The sequence below is a fragment of the Gymnodraco acuticeps genome, unplaced genomic scaffold, assembly GCF_902827175.1.
Source record: "Gymnodraco acuticeps unplaced genomic scaffold, fGymAcu1.1, whole genome shotgun sequence".
NCBI lineage: Eukaryota > Metazoa > Chordata > Actinopteri > Perciformes > Bathydraconidae > Gymnodraco > Gymnodraco acuticeps.
Genome location: NW_022990165.1, coordinates 1,460,340 through 1,479,306, shown reverse-complemented (window position 1 = coordinate 1,479,306; position 18,967 = coordinate 1,460,340). Strand labels below are relative to the sequence as shown.

General features: G+C 37.9%; 1 protein-coding gene across 3 annotated transcripts in view; it reads left to right on the top strand.

Moving 5' to 3' along the window:
• LOC117547086 (corticotropin-releasing factor receptor 1) overlaps window positions 1–18,967 on the top strand; it is a 93,209-nt gene that overhangs the window by 53,437 nt on the left and 20,805 nt on the right. Inside the window, exons 1-3 of one of the 3 annotated variants that reach the window (XM_034217555.1) lie at window positions 931–969; window positions 6,936–7,021; window positions 12,189–12,295. In XM_034217555.1, coding sequence (XP_034073446.1) covers window positions 6,995–7,021; window positions 12,189–12,295 — 134 coding nt within the window. In that variant the 5' untranslated portion in view covers window positions 931–969; window positions 6,936–6,994. Of the gene's footprint in view, window positions 1–930; window positions 970–6,935; window positions 7,022–9,012; window positions 9,137–12,188; window positions 12,296–18,967 lie in introns of those variants that run through there. The other 2 variants (XM_034217553.1, XM_034217556.1) reach the window with 2 other exon arrangements.

Genomic DNA, 18,967 nt, shown 5'->3' with positions numbered 1-18,967 from the left:
TTTCTCACATGTCTCAGGGCTTCTTAACATTTATGAAACTATTAATGTTTCATACCCTTTTAAAGGTAAGAAACTCCGCTAACTGACAATAAGAACAATTGTTAGCTAAAAAAAACACAAGAGTAATACCAAGCCTTTGAATTAGCATTGAGCGAAAAAATGCTAACTAATGCTAACGCTTTTTTACACACAACACACGGTAGAAATGCCCTTATTGCTATCTTAACTGCACAAACAAGATATACGATTTAAAGCTGAGACTCCACAGATTCCACACATGTAATGTCATCACTGTCCGACCTCGAATTCCTGGAGCTATCAGCCAGAAAAGAGAAAGTAAACAACATCCGGTTCCAAAAATATTACAATAATTGCGTCTTACCTTTTTTGATTTGTGATCAAAAGTTGTGTTCAACGGAATAAAAACGCATCTCAAGATTAATCCAATGTCTTTGTGTCACGTATAATTTTTTACTGATAATCAATCATCATATTTATGGCAATATACTCGGTATAAAGTATTGCCGTCCAGGCTTGCACTATCAGATATGCTTCGTTTGCTTCTCTATTACGTCCGCTATGGTAATGTTTACGTAGATTTGGGAACTGCCCATCGATTCTATTGGTTCTGATGGTTAAGAAAAAGGTGTAAATCACACGAATCGACCAATGGGTTCCAGAGAAATGGTCCTGCGTAAATTATAAAGAATGGCAGACAACTTAAGTACATTACGCAGCCGACTTCATTTATTGTTTACAACGTAACGAAGCAGGAAATGCAGCAGGACCCATAGCGCACGGAGCACAGAGCGGACAGCAGATAACGGAATTGCAGTTTTATTGCTTATAGATTATCAGAACATTTCAAAGGGGACAGCCCCATTGGATATTAATCTATGGATTAACTACATCATCGTTTTTATCGTTTTAATGCTATTGAAGACCAGTTTAGACCAGACAACGAGGAAGGTAAGTCATTGTTAGCCTAGCGCATTAGCGCTAGCGCCATTTGTTTTGATGTACGTTTTTGTTGATAACGTCGCGAGTTTGTATCTTTCAGTGTTGGGCTGTTCAGGTGGGCACCGTTAGATTCTGTGTCTCCTTGCGATCATAAACAATGTGTTGGATGTGCAGCTAGGATAAGTAATAAGAGAGCGAGGAGTGATTTTCGGTGCTGTAATAGGTTAGCATTTTTCGCTCGGGGCTAATTCAGAGGCTAAGAAGTAAGAGTAGGCCTATGTTTTATTTATTTTTTATTTTTATTTTTTCCACAACAGTTGTATTTGGATGGAATGAATACCTATAGTGATAATTCAAAGTAATAAAATGATTTTTACAGTGAAAAAGTTCAAATGGAACCGATGGTTCCCAAATTACCCAGAGGTGAGTCCGCTTAGACTTTATTTTTCTAAATCTCTCTAAAAAGGTCAAATTTCACTTGTTTTGCATCAATCTTGATACAGGGTACTTATTATATGTTATAGTTTGGATTCCTAAAGCTTTTAGTCTACTAACCCATCATGCAAGGGTGGTTTTCACTATAAGTAAAGGTTTTTTTTTAGGTGGACATTAGAATTTACATGTTTTTACTATGTTCCATCTGAATTTACTTTAAAATAAAAACATCTATATTGATTCTGACACTTCTACATCCAACTCACAGATGTAACCTTGCTTTGAGAAAAATAATTATTAATTTACCCCTTTTAGAAGTGAAGATATATCATTTGTTGTGTTAGTCGCATTTTCGAGCCTGAAACCTGAAAAACAGGCTCAGGGCTTAATTGGACAGCAGCCCTGTCTGTGCAGACGGAGACCGACTCTGTCGTACGCAAATGCGCTTTGTGACACAAGTGACGGTACGCATTTTAGATTACGCACATAACCTGCGTACCAGTTATGTGCACCCCTGTACTACAGCAAAAGTATTCTCCGTCGGGACTTCCTGCAACAACACCACGCCGTTATCTTGATTCTGATTGGCCAGAAGACATTATCAAAGATGTTCTATTGAGAAGACGATCACTACGTAACAAAAGTTTTCAAAACCGTTTCTGGTCTTCGGTATTTCCAGACAAGTGGCTACTGAAATCAATCTTACTAACTGCTGTCTGTGCAATTTACTCCGCGCGAATTGGCAGACTTTATTTTGCTTACTTTAACATCATTTTTCATGGTGGGGCTAAGCCATTTCTTGGTATGGGTGTTGCCTACCCCAGCCATACCCTGGCGCTGCCACTGGTGGGATGTATGGGGCGGGCCATTCTGCTGTATGCGTTAAATGCGTTAAATATTTGAACGCAATTAATTAAAAAAATTAATTACCGCCGTTAACGCGATAATTTTGACAGCATTAAATTAAACATGTCGTGCTGCAACTTCGGAAAGTTATTGGAGCCATTTTCACGTTTGATTTATGTTGGGAATATCTATTATTATATATTATGCAAATGTTCAGGATTCATATTTGTATTTTTCTCATACTGCCTGTGCTGCAGCACTTATTTTCACCCTCTGTCTGAAACCAGAGCCCAGTCTGCTCTGATTGGTTAGCTGGCCGGTTCTGTTGTGATTGATCAACCGCTCAGAGATTCCCCGTCCCTTCCTGTACAATGTGTGGGAGCGCGAGCCAATAGAAGCACAAGTGTTACTAGGTGATGTTACTATACTATGGTTGTACAGGAGAGAAACTCCCTTTGGAGGGAACTTTGGTATTTTAGCCTTTGCAGACTATTGACATGCACAACAACCTATATAACACACTACAGGGCAGGGAAAACCCCCAAAAGCATAATGCTTTATATAGACAATACAATTGTGGGGTTGGTTTTCTCACCACATAGTTTTTTCACCTTATTTAACATGGTACACCACATTATTAGGCGCATTCTTTTTGACAACTTATTCTGACCGTCAATTGCCTGATCACAAAAGTAATATTTGGATTAACTTGTTTCCGGGAAAGTCAATTGATTATTGTTTAATTTTTATATATATTTGTTTATCTTATAGGCTTCATAGAAGTTAAAGCCCAATATTAGTTGGAAAACTACTGACAAAGAACATATTGTATATAAGTAGGACTCAACTGTTGCCTAGCCTTATGCATTTATGAAAAGTAAATTAATTTGCTGACTTCAAAGTTATGCTTTAAAGTAACAACTAACAGGGGGCTTCATATAAATGTAGTGAAGCCAAAAATATAATCTGTCTTTCAGTTGAGTAAAAGTAATAAATTACCCATAATTTGCAAGTAAACTGCAGATACTGAGGAAGAATGTACTTATGTGCAGTACTCAAGTCAATATACTTTGTTACCGTCCACCACTGATAGCGAGTTATGCAGGACATCCACCTTATTTTGCTTCAGCTGTAAAACTTGTAAAATAAATTAATCAATTGCTTCTTACTGAACTTATAACATAAAGATGAAGATTTAAATGACTTTCAGTCTTTGGTGCGATATGTTTGACATATATGGTCTATTTCTATGAAGCGGTTTAGCGGCCATAAATCACTGTGTGGTCCAGTGCCAGAAAGAATTTATTACAAGGTCACACCGCTTGATTTGAAGGCGCTACCGTTCACACAACACCTCGACTGTGATGTCTGTTTTTACACAATTCTGTTTGCTTTCTGAAGCCACTCATGCATTGTTGTGTCAATTTGATTTAAATAAAAGCAGCGAATTATGGGAACTCTCTGATTTGTACTAGTACACTAAGATTTTCTCAAGTAAACAAAGCAAAATAGTGGAATGTACTATTGAATCTTCTCCATTAGGAACTAAATACAAATGTTTATTCTTGGATTATAGATGTCCGTGCAGAGAGAAATGTTGACTTTGACATAATTCTCCATGGACAGATTTCAGGCTCTCTAGGATATTGCGTTTGGGGTTAAGGGAATATCACAGACGAGGTAATCTTGATTGGGCATGACAGTCCCCTTCCAGTGTCAACATGCTATTTTTACCCCACTCATTTCACATTATTGCCCTCAGGCAACCCAATCCCATCTCAAAATCTCTCATTATTTAAACATGCAAAAAAAGAAATTAGCCTCCATCGCAGGCCACCTCCACACTGATGTGGTCGCATTTCATATACTCTTTTACGATAGTGCAGAGCTCATCTCTCGAGGACTTTGAAAATGTCCCTCTTGTGTTATAATAAGAAATGAGTTCATCAGTAAACCAGAAGGAAGAATACATATTATTTTGTAATGTGAGTCTTATTACTTTTGAGACTTATTATATGCTATTTTGACTAGAATGAGCTGTTGGTTAAGTATGGAGGGAATACTGTCGTTTTTTGGTCATCAAATATTGTTCCAACAATGGGCGGCAAGAGCTGTAGATTCATGCTTCACCTTTTTGATCTGTAGAAATGATTTATGAGATGATATAATGTTAAAGTCCACGGTGTTGTTGGGAGTTATCTCCATTTTGCTTGCTGGTGGTGAAAGCTGAATGTGTTAAAACGTCATACAACCTTCAAAAGGTTTATCTCATATGACAGTCTGGATATTATTCATACATTTTTCTGAACTTTCAGACATTTTCTACCTTTGCATTAAAACAAATGGCTTATCTGTTCATATTAGTGTGTAATGTAAAGTTTTCTCACTTTTTCATTCACGTTTTATTTTTATCCACTCATTTATGCTGTGAGCTAGAAACTCCATTCAAACTTTTAAACAGTTGACAAATCGTTCTGGGTATTATTCAACTTTCAATTTGTTTTCGTTATTTTGGACATATTCAACTTTCTTCTAAGCTTAATTAGACTCCTATGTTTTATTCTGTGATATAATGACATCACCATGTAACACTTGTGCTTCTATTGGATAGCGCTCCAACACATTGTACGTGATAGGTTAAGGGGCGGGATATCTCTAAGAGGTTGACCAATCACAACAGAGCCGGCCAGCTAACCAATCAGAGCAGACTGGGCTCTGGTTTCAGACAGAGGGTGAAAAGAGGTGCTGCAGCACAGGCAGTATGAGAGAAATAAAGAGCTTTTTGAACATTAGAGCATGGAGACATGTCAGTAGACACTAAATACAAATATGAATCTGAAATGTGAATTTGATGTCCTCTTTAAATAATTTCCGCTTCAAAATGTATAAAATGTTTGCTCTTACAATAAAATAATATCCGATTTCACCAAAACAAATCAAAGCAATTAGCTGAAAAATGATATAACGCGCCCTTAAGCTAAGGGGAACTGCAGAAGCGGGTTGAAATTATATAGTCATATAAACCATATTGATTATAAAAATGCTGTATATAACCGTTTTAACATTGGTGAGTTCTCCTTCCGAAGAGCCTTTAATACTGCTCCTACTACTAGGATGGGTTAAATGCAGAGGCCAAAATTCACTGTGTGTGCTGTGTGCTCTGCATGTGTGACCATTCAATATATAGAATCGGAGGGTTTCATCCCTCCGATTCTATATTCTATATCTATAATAAGCACTAATATGTGGACCGTAATTCAGGGATATGGACCAAGGTTATTAAAGTGTAGACGGTATAGATATTTACTATTCGTCCAAACGTTTGGTTGATGTAACCTGAGAGCAAAAACCTTCCCCCAAAATAGAAGCAAACAAGCACTTCATTTTATTGATGTTATGTCTCATTATTTATGGATGTTGACAGCTTTCCTATTGCCGAGTAAACCAATGTAGCTTTAACCGTGTCGGTGACTGCTCAGCAAACTTCACTTTCTGCACCCAGTTCTTAAATCTGTCACTGGGAAAGGTTTCTAATGACCTGAGTCGCCCCCGTTTTGAGATCAGGGTCAGATCTGTCCATATTATTGAGGGAAAAATGCTTTGTTACGGTAGGAGGGTTTAACTGTCTGACACATTGGTACGTGCTCCTGCTGCTGACGGTCTCGAAAATGACAGAAAGCATTTCCTGGAGAAGTAAAAACAATCCTCCATTTATTTTTTTATATTTCAACTTGTTTACATCAATTTATGGTGAGCACCACAACTTCAATCATTTTTAAATTAATGCAACCTCAAGCTTTCAGGCTGTACCATCCAGCAGCCTCACCTGCAGACATCTGCTGATGTCAAAATAAATATCGAATGTAAAATATGTATCTCCCCTTTCAACTTGAAATTGCCTCACTGCAGTATTTCAACTCCACAGGGTCCCACTTGACGATTCCATTTCCTTCATCTTCAGAAGATAATAAATGTAACATTTGCTAGAGATTACTTTATTTTTGGCTCGAGATTGCAGCCAGAAATGTTTGCTGTGATGGAGCAAGCCGGCCGACCCCCTACTACTTGGGTTCATTACCCAGCAATATGCAGAAATTGTGTTTTTTCTATAGAAAGTAATCACTCTGTCTCCAGTCTGAGTCTTTCTTTTGATTTAACAGATTGAAATTGTGAAAAATATGCCTTCTAATTTCGTCACAGCTTGCAGTAAAATTGTATTTGCTCATTGCATATGAACAGCAGGACTGAAGGAAAACCAGTGTTATGTAAAACAGTAAAAAATGCAGATTGTATGCAGGTCATTTGCATTACAAAAGCGGGGGTCAAAATGTAAGGAAAGATAACTATGCTTTGGCAGAGGGTGGTAGACTGTGTTGACAGAGAACGTGTGAAAACTCACAGCTTGTGAGATACCTCTAATGATATCTCTACCTATTAGTCTCAAAATGAAAGAAAAGGTCACGGTGCCACTAATAATCGTGCAATAATTCACATTCTGTCCATTTCCAGGAATACAACACCAAAACACAAGAAGTATTCACTTAGAAATAAAATCAAACTAATCATGTTTCCCATGAGGGGGAGTGATAATGTCTGTAATACAGTATGTTGATAATGTTTGCACAATATAGACAATTATTATTCAAAATAATTCTATAACCATAGTTTTTTTTCTTCTCTTGCTCTCTGAACAGATAACGTCTACAAGAAATGTCTTGCAAACGGGACATGGGCGCTGAAGGGGAACTATTCCATGTGTAAGGCCATACTTCACGAGGAGGTAAGAGGTCCCAGCGTGTGTTGTTTGTGTGCACGTGTTCTGATTAATGAAGCTTTTCATGCAGCATGAAACATAATCAAAAACCAACAACAAAGGCGAGGTTAGCAGGGGAAGATGAATGCTGCAGGTTTGCTCGGAGCTTATTTATAGTAAATATAGATTCTAGGTTAGGTTCCTCAGAGCCTGCAGCCTTTAACTGACTACAACTACCATGGCGGTACTATGAAATGCCCAAAAGCATCCCCTGCAGGCTTCAGGAGCACAAAGAATGTTTTGCATTTAACAAGCGCTGCAGCTTTAATGTCATCTTGTCGGGTTTTATAAATATATAATCTGCTAATCAACCTGCAGCTATTTCTCTTTTGAAAGCACCCAAACAAAAAACTGCTTCTTTTAGTAAATTCCTCAAAATAAATGGCAGACGGAAATGTGATTTTTCTAAACAGCATTGTCCTCTGGCAATGAGAGCAAGAAAACACAATCGGTTGGCTTTGGTTGAAAGCAACAGCATGCTGCATTTGAGGACCTGCTGTGCTCCAGTTTGTTATCCATTCACAAGGGTTTGCTGCATGCTCTTAGCCTCCACCTGCATGGTGTTTTGTGATGTGCAGATGTGGTGATTAGATTTGTTTTTAATAACCCTAACCCAAAGCCCTCAGACAAAACACGCTAACCCAAATTAGGCTGTGACAAATAGACATTTGAGTTGATGGAAGTGAAATATAAAATGACATGATGGAAAGAAGTGACACAACATGTTTGTTTTGCCTGACCTGACCATCTGCTGAGACTGAGCTGCAGATGCAACAGTTGAGTTTCCATCAACATTGTTACCCTGGTTCAATAGGCTCTGTTGTGTTTTCCTTTCCCCGATTTCAATCCAATTTATATCTCCTTGAGCTGCACTTAAAAGGTTAAGCCGGCAATATGCGATATGCTCATCTCTTATAAACATGATAAGATCCAAACCAGTATCAGTTAGTCCGTAATTCAATACTTTTCTAAATCCTCTTGCCATGTTTGTTACATTGAAAACATAAATCAAAAAAACAAATAGAAATGTAAAAAGTGCTGAGTTGTTTCCTAAAGCAGCTGGCCGCTTAGATTTCTATCAAACGTAACTCAACACAAGTAAATAATGCTTTTAAAAGGGAACATTTTTTGACTAATAATTCACATCTAGTACTGTAGCATTTCCAACAACTGGACGTACAATTATTTAGCTTGACATACAGTCTCTTTTGTCAATGTCTGTCTGGCAGGTCAGAATATTTGTTTTATTTGTCCTTAACCAATTTGTAACACGTCACAAGTCTTCTGAAGTTAAGGTCATTTTAAGTAGACTCAGTAGCTAGCTGTTTTACCGCTTGCTAAATTGTTCACAGCATTCAAATGAAAAGATAGAGATGATTGATAACACTCTGATGTCTGTATGCTAAGTAGCCTAGCCTATAGAACTGCAGCTAGGAAGTGATTAGCTTAGTTTAGCTTAACTAAGCTGTGGACTGTAAGCAGTGCGAAAGTAAATAAAATACCCCTAAAAACACCTCTAAAGCTCACTATTAACACACTGTACCATATGTCACGTGTTTATTCTGTAACTTCAACCTGATTCTATTCTTTATGCTAATGTTTCTAATTGCCTTTTAGCTCACACTCATTTAAACAGATTTGAGAATGATTGATTTTCTCATTTATCTCTTAACACAAAAGCATATAGGCTTTTGTTCCAAAATGTTGATTTCTCTTGTAAGAGTTATTTCTGTATTGTGTCTTGAATAGCATCCTTTTTGACGCTCGATTTTCTCAATCAGGTCCCAAGATGCAGTACGGTTGTTTCAGTTTCAGACATTTAAACATGTTGTGGAACGCGGCTCTTCATTTTGTGTTTTCCAAGAGAGACTCTAGGCCTGATGTCCAATCGATCTGCGGAAGATGGATATGGACAGTCTGACCTTTTTAAATATGTGTTTTTCTTTTTTTTTCGCTGGCGTGATTGACATCAGTAGGAGAACAGGAGGGGAGGCGTTGAGGACGCCTCTCTTTAAAGTTCAGCCTGTATTGAACCGGTCCCGCTGGGAAGAGAAACTCTATGGATCAAAGGCTTAATGGAAAGTTAGTTTGAGGAAAAGGAGAAATACCATCTTTTCCTTTTAGGCCTGTCTCAAGGTTATTTTCTCAAATAGACGATAAGTGTCTTTGTTGTATCTCATGGAAATAGAGGGGTTTAGTTTTGACTCTTGTAGCCCACACACTTTCTCAGAGACCTGAGGCGAGTGGTAGGTTGGGTCTTATATTATCCTGTTGTCATCCACCCCCTCCTCTCTGAGCCCTGCTATCCATTTTAAACCCTCCTGTTGGCTTGATTTATGTCCTGATGTGTTAGCCAGTCTTGCAGTGTCTCTTAAAGGACTGACTCACATTTTCTCTTTTCTGGTCTATATTACAACAGCCTCGCTCATATACAGTATACATTGAATTCATTCAAAGTGTAGTCACTAATCATTGTAATCACCCTCCTGTCATACTACCCTTGAAAGGATCCTTTTATAGCGTGATTCAGCTGTAAGACAAAATCTACATTCCTTGTTTGGTAAAAAAATGCATTATGCTGCAGCAGAGGGACATGTCAGTAGTTTTATTTAGTTTGAACTACTGGGACAATACACAATGTGGATCTCCCAGGACAGGAATACCCACGTGATTTGTCGAATTCCAACTATAGCCTCATTTTAAAAATGTGGACTGTGGATCGCAATGCTATAAACAAGCAACTCTATTTGGTTGGATTGGGTTAGTCAGATTCCTCGGAAATTTCACTCAAATCACATTGTCCACTTCCAAAATAAAACACAACAACTACCCAGAACTCATGTGTGTGGGAAAGAAACTCCCTCTGGTGGGAACTTAGGGATTTTGGCCTTTGCAGCCCATTAACATGCACAATAACCTATAACACGCTACAGGAAAGGGAAAACTCAAAAAGCATAAAAGGACCTCTTTAAGATATATACAGTAACATGTGACAACCTGAAAAGCGATGTACTGTAAAGCTTGAGAATCCAGACCCAGACACTAGACCGAATGGATTTGATTTCCTACTAGAGTTGGTGAGACGTCATGTACTACAGAAACATTTATAAACTGAGGATGTGTAACTTACCAAATACCCTAAAAACTCAATTGATCTAATCCCAAAACATTTATACAAATAAATAATGGTTTGGATTAAATTCATTTTAGGGAGTATCTTATTTTGAAATCCCAAGCCGCTTAGTGTATTCCAGCTCTGACATATTTAAATAACAACTGCCGCCTTAATCTCTTTATGAACACCGACACAGATAAAGACATTTTTGTTTCGTTATTAATTCCATTCCTTACCTCTGGACATCTACAAAACACACTAAAGCACACGGCACTAATAATATATACAGTTTGTTACACCCAAGGGGGGGAGATTTCCTGTTTAGTGTCACAAACTTCAGTACTATTCAGTTTACTTTCATTTAAGATAAGGAATCGCAGCAATTTGTCACACATAAAAGGCTGAAACCATGACATTGAACCAACATCTTAGAAAAAGTGGCTGAATTGTTTTTTCAAATTCACAAATCAACACAATTATAACGTAGCTAATACACACTGTTTGCTAGACAGATTTTTTCACAGTTAATCATATTTTAAAAGTTATTTGTTGGTGAAATCTTGATTTCTAGTGTAACTTAAGCTGTCCGATAAATATAGTGGATTCAAAATGAAACAAATATTCTGAATTGTGTCGAAGTGGATGCATAAACTGTCATGAAATAGGACTTCTAAAATAAAAGACTTCTAAGAATCATTCCTCAGTTCCTTGTATCTTGCCAATCACTTTTTGAAGTTGTTATAGTTACAGCCTCATATGACAAGTGAGAAGTGTATTGAAACAGACTTGAACAAAATCCGTACAAATCCTTTAATTTATTTCGCATTCGGAGAGATTGCAGGATTATTCTGTCGAAAAGCATTAAGCATGACCGCAATATTTCTGTAACCACAACCCAGTGTTTTGCCAAAATCAGTCAAACCCTATCCACAGAGGTGGCAGATGGGAAATATGACTGATTTTGTAACAGTCATGTGATTCTTTTTAAAAGGAATAAATAACCTATTTTCTTGTTTTAGTATGAAGACTTGTTTTTCAATTCCACAAATATCTAAGGTTCAGAGATGGATGTGCAATAATGATATCCAATGGAACAATTAATGATACAGTGTTAATACCAAGCCATTTTTCTACTAAATATCAGTGAAAGGGTGAAAGATGTACAAAATAAAGTGAATGGGAGAATTTGTTGCAGGGTGGGGGGGCAGGGATTAAACATGTCCGAATGTAATCTGGGTGTAGACACTACTAGGTTATGTAAATCCACTTACATCACAGATTACTGTTGGTAGTGTGGGGGAAATCGGATCACAATGGCTATCTGAGTCGCAGGGAGATTTCTTTAGCTCCAATTCCTAGGAAGTTGTGTTCTATGTAAAACCTTCAGAGATAGCAGCAGTGCCAGAAATGTGGATAATGTATGTGAGCGTGTGCTCTTATCTTTTCTAATAGGAAAATCAACAAAGAGATTAAAAAAACGACCATAAAGAGACACAAAACAAGCCCCAAGAGACACAGAGCGACCATAGAGATGTACAAACCAACCATAAAACACGAAAGAAACAACCAAAAAAAGACAAAATAGATATTAAAGAGACGAAAAACAACCACAAAGACTTTTAAGAGATACACAACGACAACAAAGACACAAGTTGAATACACACTTCAGGTGGGGGGTCTCTGAACATGTCAGTCTAGGGGGCAATTTTCTAGCTACTATTTCACATTAGTTTATTTGAGTGGCCTATTTATATAATCTATTACACAATATAGACAGTGAAGTTATTAATAATGTAATGGAAATCGAGCTCGGAGCTTCAAATGTAACACATTTCTAATCCTAAAAGTTTCTAAATCCGCCTGTGTTTAAAACCACAGCAGGGTCCACTCTTTAAGAACAGAAATAGATGAAAAAGTAATTTTCAGTCTTTGAAGTCTCTTCTCTTATCCTGAGAATATTGTTTCTGTAAAACAGAAATACCCCAAAAGACTCAAGCTGTGTTTCTTCTCTCCCCGCAGAAAAAAGGCAAGATGCACTACCAGATAGCTGTGATTATCAACTTCCTGGGTCACTGCATCTCCATGGTGGCTCTGCTGGTTGCCTTCTTCCTCTTCTTGGGTCTGAGGTAAGTGTTGGTCCCACTGCCACCAGTCCGCTGATAATCCTAAAGACATCTTTGATGTGACAGAAACGTCAGTATTCCCGAGATCCCTCATTTTAAAGCGCTTCTCGTTCTTATTGAAAAACCGTTTGGTCATGGGATGAAACCTTCCCTATCTCAATTCCGCAGATGTAAAGGGGTTTAGAGGCCCGCAAGAACTAGGGCACATTTCCCCGGCAAATGGGAATAATAGACCAGGGAGAAAACCAAAACACTCTTGCCTGCTGGGACAATTGGTGGAGGTGGAGTGGGTTTCTCTGACAAACCGAAATAAGCCGAGCGTAAACGACAGAAAAGGTCTTAGCACCCTCCACAGCCGGGGCTGTTATTGATCCCCGAGACACCGCCGGGGGGTGCGAAAAGCATGAAAGGCCACAGAGAGACACAATAAATAGAAGCTCGACAGGACAGCGTTTATGCACAACCCACGTTGCCTGGCTCGGACAGGGAGGGGGAGGGGGGACAAGTGCCAGCCGACTAAAAATGGCATCAAGGTAGTGAGGGAGTTTGGCATTTATTACTCACCTTCTACTCTTTTTAATGAGATTGAGAGCCATTTAAGGGAAGGTTGCCCCTGACAGTGTGATGGAGCGAAGGTTGACACTTCTGCTCAGTGTTGTGGAACTGGAACCAGACAGTGGAAAAGATTACAGCAGAGAGAAGAGATTTTTCGAGGAAAAAAAACAAAACTGAAATTGCAGTTTAAACAGTGAGACAGAATAGAAATCGTACTGTGAGTTACAATTTCAGGGTTTGCTTTTTAACACGATCCTCCTCACAGAAACGTATACGCTCTCCTGGATAATCCTATACATATACTGTAGATCTGTTATTTCCAATTTACTTCAAATTAAATAATGTGGAAATGAACTAGTTTTATATCTGCTCTCAACTGCTTTGAAGTTAAAAAATATATATATCATGGACAACAAATCCCAGTTATATCTAGAATGAAGACTTCCTCATGGCCAGTGGTGCATTCATGTGCTTATCGGATAGTCCCATTTCCAGAGACTTTAATTCATTCATGCGCTTTAAATGTTAATGTGGACACAAAGTGGACACTAAAACAGAATGTATGTTATCACTCAGAGCATTGGAACAACACTGTCATGAGCAGCTTCTCCTGAGTTGATTTTCCAACATGAGGAGATAATCACATAAATGTACCCAGTTTTTTCCGATGCCACATGAATGCAGCACAAATGCTTGCAATTCTATGTGAAACACAGTTTGGCATTTGCCTTGGGATTTGGATCTGCTCTGATAAGTAAAGGATTCTTCTTTGGCCCTTTTACCAAGTTTCATGAAAATCTAGCCAGTGTTTTTTTCGTAATCTTGCCGACAAAAGACAAAACCAAATGGAAAACATTAGCTCTTGGTGGTGATCAAAATTGACAAAAGAATATCATTCCTCAATCTGTTTTTAAAATGAAAGAACTACAGTTTTGTGAAGGAAAGTGCAAAAGCAAAGACACTTTGACACGAAGATTCAGGGATGGAACCACCAACCATGAACATAGTGGAAAAAAACCTTTACCGGTCTACTGATGGCATAAAATACTACGATACGTGTGAGCTGTCTTCATATTTTATTTAATCTCATCCAAAACTGATCCAGAATCTGAAAGTGAATAATTCAAACTCTTTATTTATGTATCACCTAATGGTATTTTAAGCTCTTTGGTTGGATGTTTCCGACAGTGTTCAGTGTGTGTAAGAACAAATCTTTAACACAGAATCCTCAAGGTCAACTGGGTATACTTGGACACTAGTGTCTCTGAGCAGTGGAACTGAAAGTGTTTTTTTCCCAGTAAATAGATCTTTGGAAAGGTTAGATCATCTTCTTCATGAGTTGTGTGGTTGATTATGACTACATCGCTACATTTGTTGCCAACTTCGATGGTAGCTTTGATGAGAAAAAATGTCTTTGTTTTCCCCCATTCATCAACTGCAATATCTTTTATGACCTATTCCTTTTTTCAAACTATTAGTTCATAGAAATACAACATAATTATCTATTTAGCTCTATTGCAGATACACTTAACAGGACGTTTTAGCCACATTTTAAAATGTTGTTCTGCTTGGTCCACCCAAATTTAGAAATGTATGAAATTGTTTCAAGACATATATGGGCACTTTCAAGCCAACATTCAGTCAATTTTACTCGTAATTTGTTGCGGTCCAACCACTGGCGCGTTTTGTTTAGTCTGTTGTGAATGCAGTTATCAAACTCTTCTGCAGAACAAAACAACAGGTCTAAGACAGCTCCTGGGAGGTGGTCTTGGACAATTTTCATGTGAACCCAGTATGGTTCATTTGCAGTGAAAACATAATCGCAAGTAATTATAGGAAGTGAACCAAAATGCAGGATTATGAGCGGCCTGTGTGTTGTTGAGATGGACCAAGTTAAAGACATGAACTATGAGTGGAAGAGGCCCGATGTTTGGTTGAGATGTTTTTGTTTATCAGGTCATTTAGAAGGGCTTTTCTGTTCTTCTACATGTTGTTCTGTTAGTGTTTTTCCGCTCATGTTGATTTCTGTGTTTAAATTTGTTCCCACCAAATTCCTGACTGTGCGTTTTACTACACTTCCCTCAGGAAATACATACTTTTTTCGTGTGTCTGCTTTAATTTGTGCATTGCAAACAAAAACAAAGGTATTAATTTCACCCTAGTTCTGATTGGCTAAACGGACTAGGGCTTTTGAAAGCCTACCTGGCTGTCATCCCTGTCACAAAGAATCTTCTCTATTTTTATTTCCTGCCAACCTCGGAACCCTGAACCTTTCCAACCTTCTTTATTTTCCTTGTATGAGAACCACGTATTTTCACAAGACGAATCCTTTCTAGCCAGAACCCTCTAAAAAAGGCAGCAGAAGCCACATTAATGTTCACGTTGCATAAACGGTATGTTCTTATAGGATGAGAAACAGTAAATTACCATAAACAGGGTCTTTGAACATAAGACTGAACCGACTGCACTGAAGACGTTCGAACCATTTGGTGTGGTGAACAGATGATAGCTTAGCTGAGGGAAAACAAGCTAACGACAGTCAGTGACTACCATTCAGATATTTTCTCGCACAGCTTTTTATTCGATGATTCACCCGGCACAGTTAAAGTGTGTCCATCCAAGCCTCGAAGCGCTCCAACTGTCAGTCACCTAACACTTAATGTGCATGAAAATAAATGAGACTTTTATATTTCACGATGCCCTGGAAGATGGAAACAACTCATCTCTCGGTCTGCAATCAGGCCATAACATAGAGAGGAAATTGATCAAATTGTTGAGGGATCTGATTTAGCGAGCAAGAGGACAAGCTGTTCACCATCCCACATCTCCCACGCCCGCGATGTTAGACCAGGAAGATGAAAGCATTAATAAATTAGACCGCAGGCACCCTCTTTTGGAAATGTAAACAAGGTTTTTGCCAACGGATATTCAAACGCGCACCTCTGACCTGTTATATCGCAGCAGCAGCTAGCGCCACACTCACGCTAACGAAGCCAGTTTAATACGATGGGAGGGGGAGTGCAGAATGAGTCATCTAAAATGTTTCGCAGCCGGAGAAAAAAATACTTTAAGTATTCACAAAGTCCTTCTACTGACATGCTTTCAATACTTCATTTAAGAATACTTTGTTATAGCAGCACAATGACAGGCTAAGAGGTGAGAAAACAAATGAAGAGCTATTTGAACGAAGTCAAATAAAAAAGAAATTGGTGTAACCCAGTGATTCTCAAACTTTCTTCAATAATGTACCCCCTTTGAAAATAAAATTCAACCATGTACCCCCTGATCAGCACAAAAACAATTTGTTAGGGAAGAAATGCCTATATAAAGAGGTACAGTACAGCGCTGCACCATCGGTGTCTGATTTATTAAAACAACAACCTTGTAACTGAGAAACACTTAAATGCTACATTTCAAATGTTTACAATCCATCACTAAATTCATGGCAAACCAATTTTAATATCATGCAATAACACTAAGACGACATTAGCTGCATTGAACTGATCTTTTTAATAAGTTGTACTTACAATATAGTGAGAAACATGGGCTTGTGCTTTACTGAGGATCTTTGTTATTCTCAGTGACAGGAAGGCCACTGCAGTTATTACACTTCGCGTTTTGAAATATGTGTAACTCTGTTAAGTGCTTTGACAAAAAATCCATAAAAAAATGTCATCTGTGGAACTCGTAATACTGTAAAAAGTACAACCAATCCGTTTAGCCGGGCCGGCTAAACGGATTGGAATGCCGCTCTGTCTGTCAGCCTTCCATTTCGTGCACGCACAAATATATCTCGTGCCCTCATTGGGCGTGCCCTCATTGGGCGTGCATTGCAGCAGTACTTCAATGACTCGCCAGCAACAGGCGGCCACTTTCACCAGTCTGCTGACGTCATGTGTGCGTTCATGTGTGTTGGAGGAGGTGCTCTGTAAGGAAGTCTGAAGGAAGGGGCGGATTCTTTTCGGCTGTGTACTTTCAAATTTTAGTGCACTCGAGCCGGTTTCTGAAACTTACCTACCCCACCTTTAATATAAAACCCACACTGCTCAAACTTCGTTACATTTCCTAAAATTGTTTTTTTTTTCTTTTCATTAACATAAAAATACATCTCACGTACCCCCTGCAGTACTCCAACGTACCCCTAGGGGTCCGCGTACCCCAATTTGAGAACCACTGGTGTAACCAATGAATCTGGATTAATGTACGGATTCAATGTTCCAATACCATCAATGCAAAATGAAAACATCATAAAGATACTCTTCTGTTTTATAATACCCATGGCACAGTTGTTCCATTTCTAGCCAAGTGCACCTCCAAGTGCACCTCCAAGTGCACCTCCAAGTGCACCTCAGAGCCCAGTAATGCAGTTTTCCAGTTATAATGATTACTGATTATATTCATAAAGTTGATCTAACGTAACTGATAGTGTGGCAGTTTGATACTCCTCATATCGATCATAGGCCTCTGAATTGAATTTAAAATCATATTGTTGTCCCAAGAATTGGTATGATATGTTATCATAATGAAACTTCTAATTTAAAACTCTGGAAAATATATACTATAAACATTACAATACGTTAGACTATATCGGTAAATTATTCTTAAGCTGTAATGTGGTAACTTAATGTAATTTATAGGTATACAGTATAGCTATACGTTTTAATGACAATAAACAATTGTGCTTTTACATTGTATTATTTATATATATATATATATTTTCAACTTTGTTTATACTATTGTGTCATTCATTTGTAGTATTTCTATAATTTGCATATATGTCTAACATTGTCTATAATTTTTTATATTTTTATTCATATTGTTTTTGAAACTTTAATTCAGACATGATGTCTGCCAGAGATTCACTAGGATTTATTTTTGCACAAACTACTAATATAATCTAAGGAATTTAATGTATTTTTTTATCGTCCTTTATCTGCCTTCTTACTTTTCAGCCCGCAAGTAAAGGGTTCCCTAAGGGATGAATATATTCTCATCTTATCTTATCTCATTTTATGTAACTATAAATAAATAATAATCGGTTAAATTGAAAGAGTACGCAAAATTGTATTGTAATACATAACTATTTATCAGTGAAATGAAAGAGGATAGCAAGATATAGCATACAATCTAATATATAAAGTGGGAATAAAATAAAGCTGTGATTTATTTCTTAAATGTTATTATTACTTTTTTCTTTCTTAATAGAATGATATAAATGATATAATGGTAAAAAGGGGGTTTGATGCACGAATTAACTAACAAATTCCACTAATTAACAGTGCAGCAGGGGATGATTCACACACAGAGTAAAGTATGGATTTTAAATGTTTGTTTTTGATCCATTACAAGGCTGCACAGACAGGAAGAAAAAAAGAAACGTCCTTATTGAACTCTCCTCGGTGTGTGATGAGTCACCCTGTGTGTGGGTTACTCTCTGGGCGCACCGAGCCAATCATCTTGGGCTTGATTAAACACAAATGAAGCCAATTGTCAGCAGGTCATGTCATTACAAACACACCACAAGAGGCACATAACAATGAGGAAGTTATATAAAAATCACCCCCCTGCTCATTCAAATATGCAATCATTAGGATTGAATGTATTTGATGGGAAATAATGTGCCAGAAGTTACCATAAATTAATATTGTTCATAGCGCCAGATCAATACAAATCCATAGCATTGACACATTGTCCTACGCATACTTATTTAAAGTGTAAGGTTATACACTGGGGATGGGATCCACTGGTACTGAAAGACAGGATGAGATAAATTGACAGGTTGTGTTTTCAGACGTAAGACCTGCATTAGTCGGTAATTAATACCCATCAGGCCGAGCTGATTCACTGACAGGATGCCAAAGGGAGTGAGATCACACTGGGTAATGAATCAGTTGTTGAAAGAAAAAATCTTCTTTGATGACAGTCACTGCCATTAGTACTCATTGTCAAAAGGATGCAGATTAGCTGCTTATTTTGGGGGGAAAAACATTGATAATACTTATTTTTGTACCGATTAGGTTGCTTCTGTTTTACTTCTTTGTAATATTGTACTAATTCCAAACTGCACCAGCATTTCTCTGCATGTTGTGGCGTTACGAAGGTCGTTATTTCCTTTAAAAG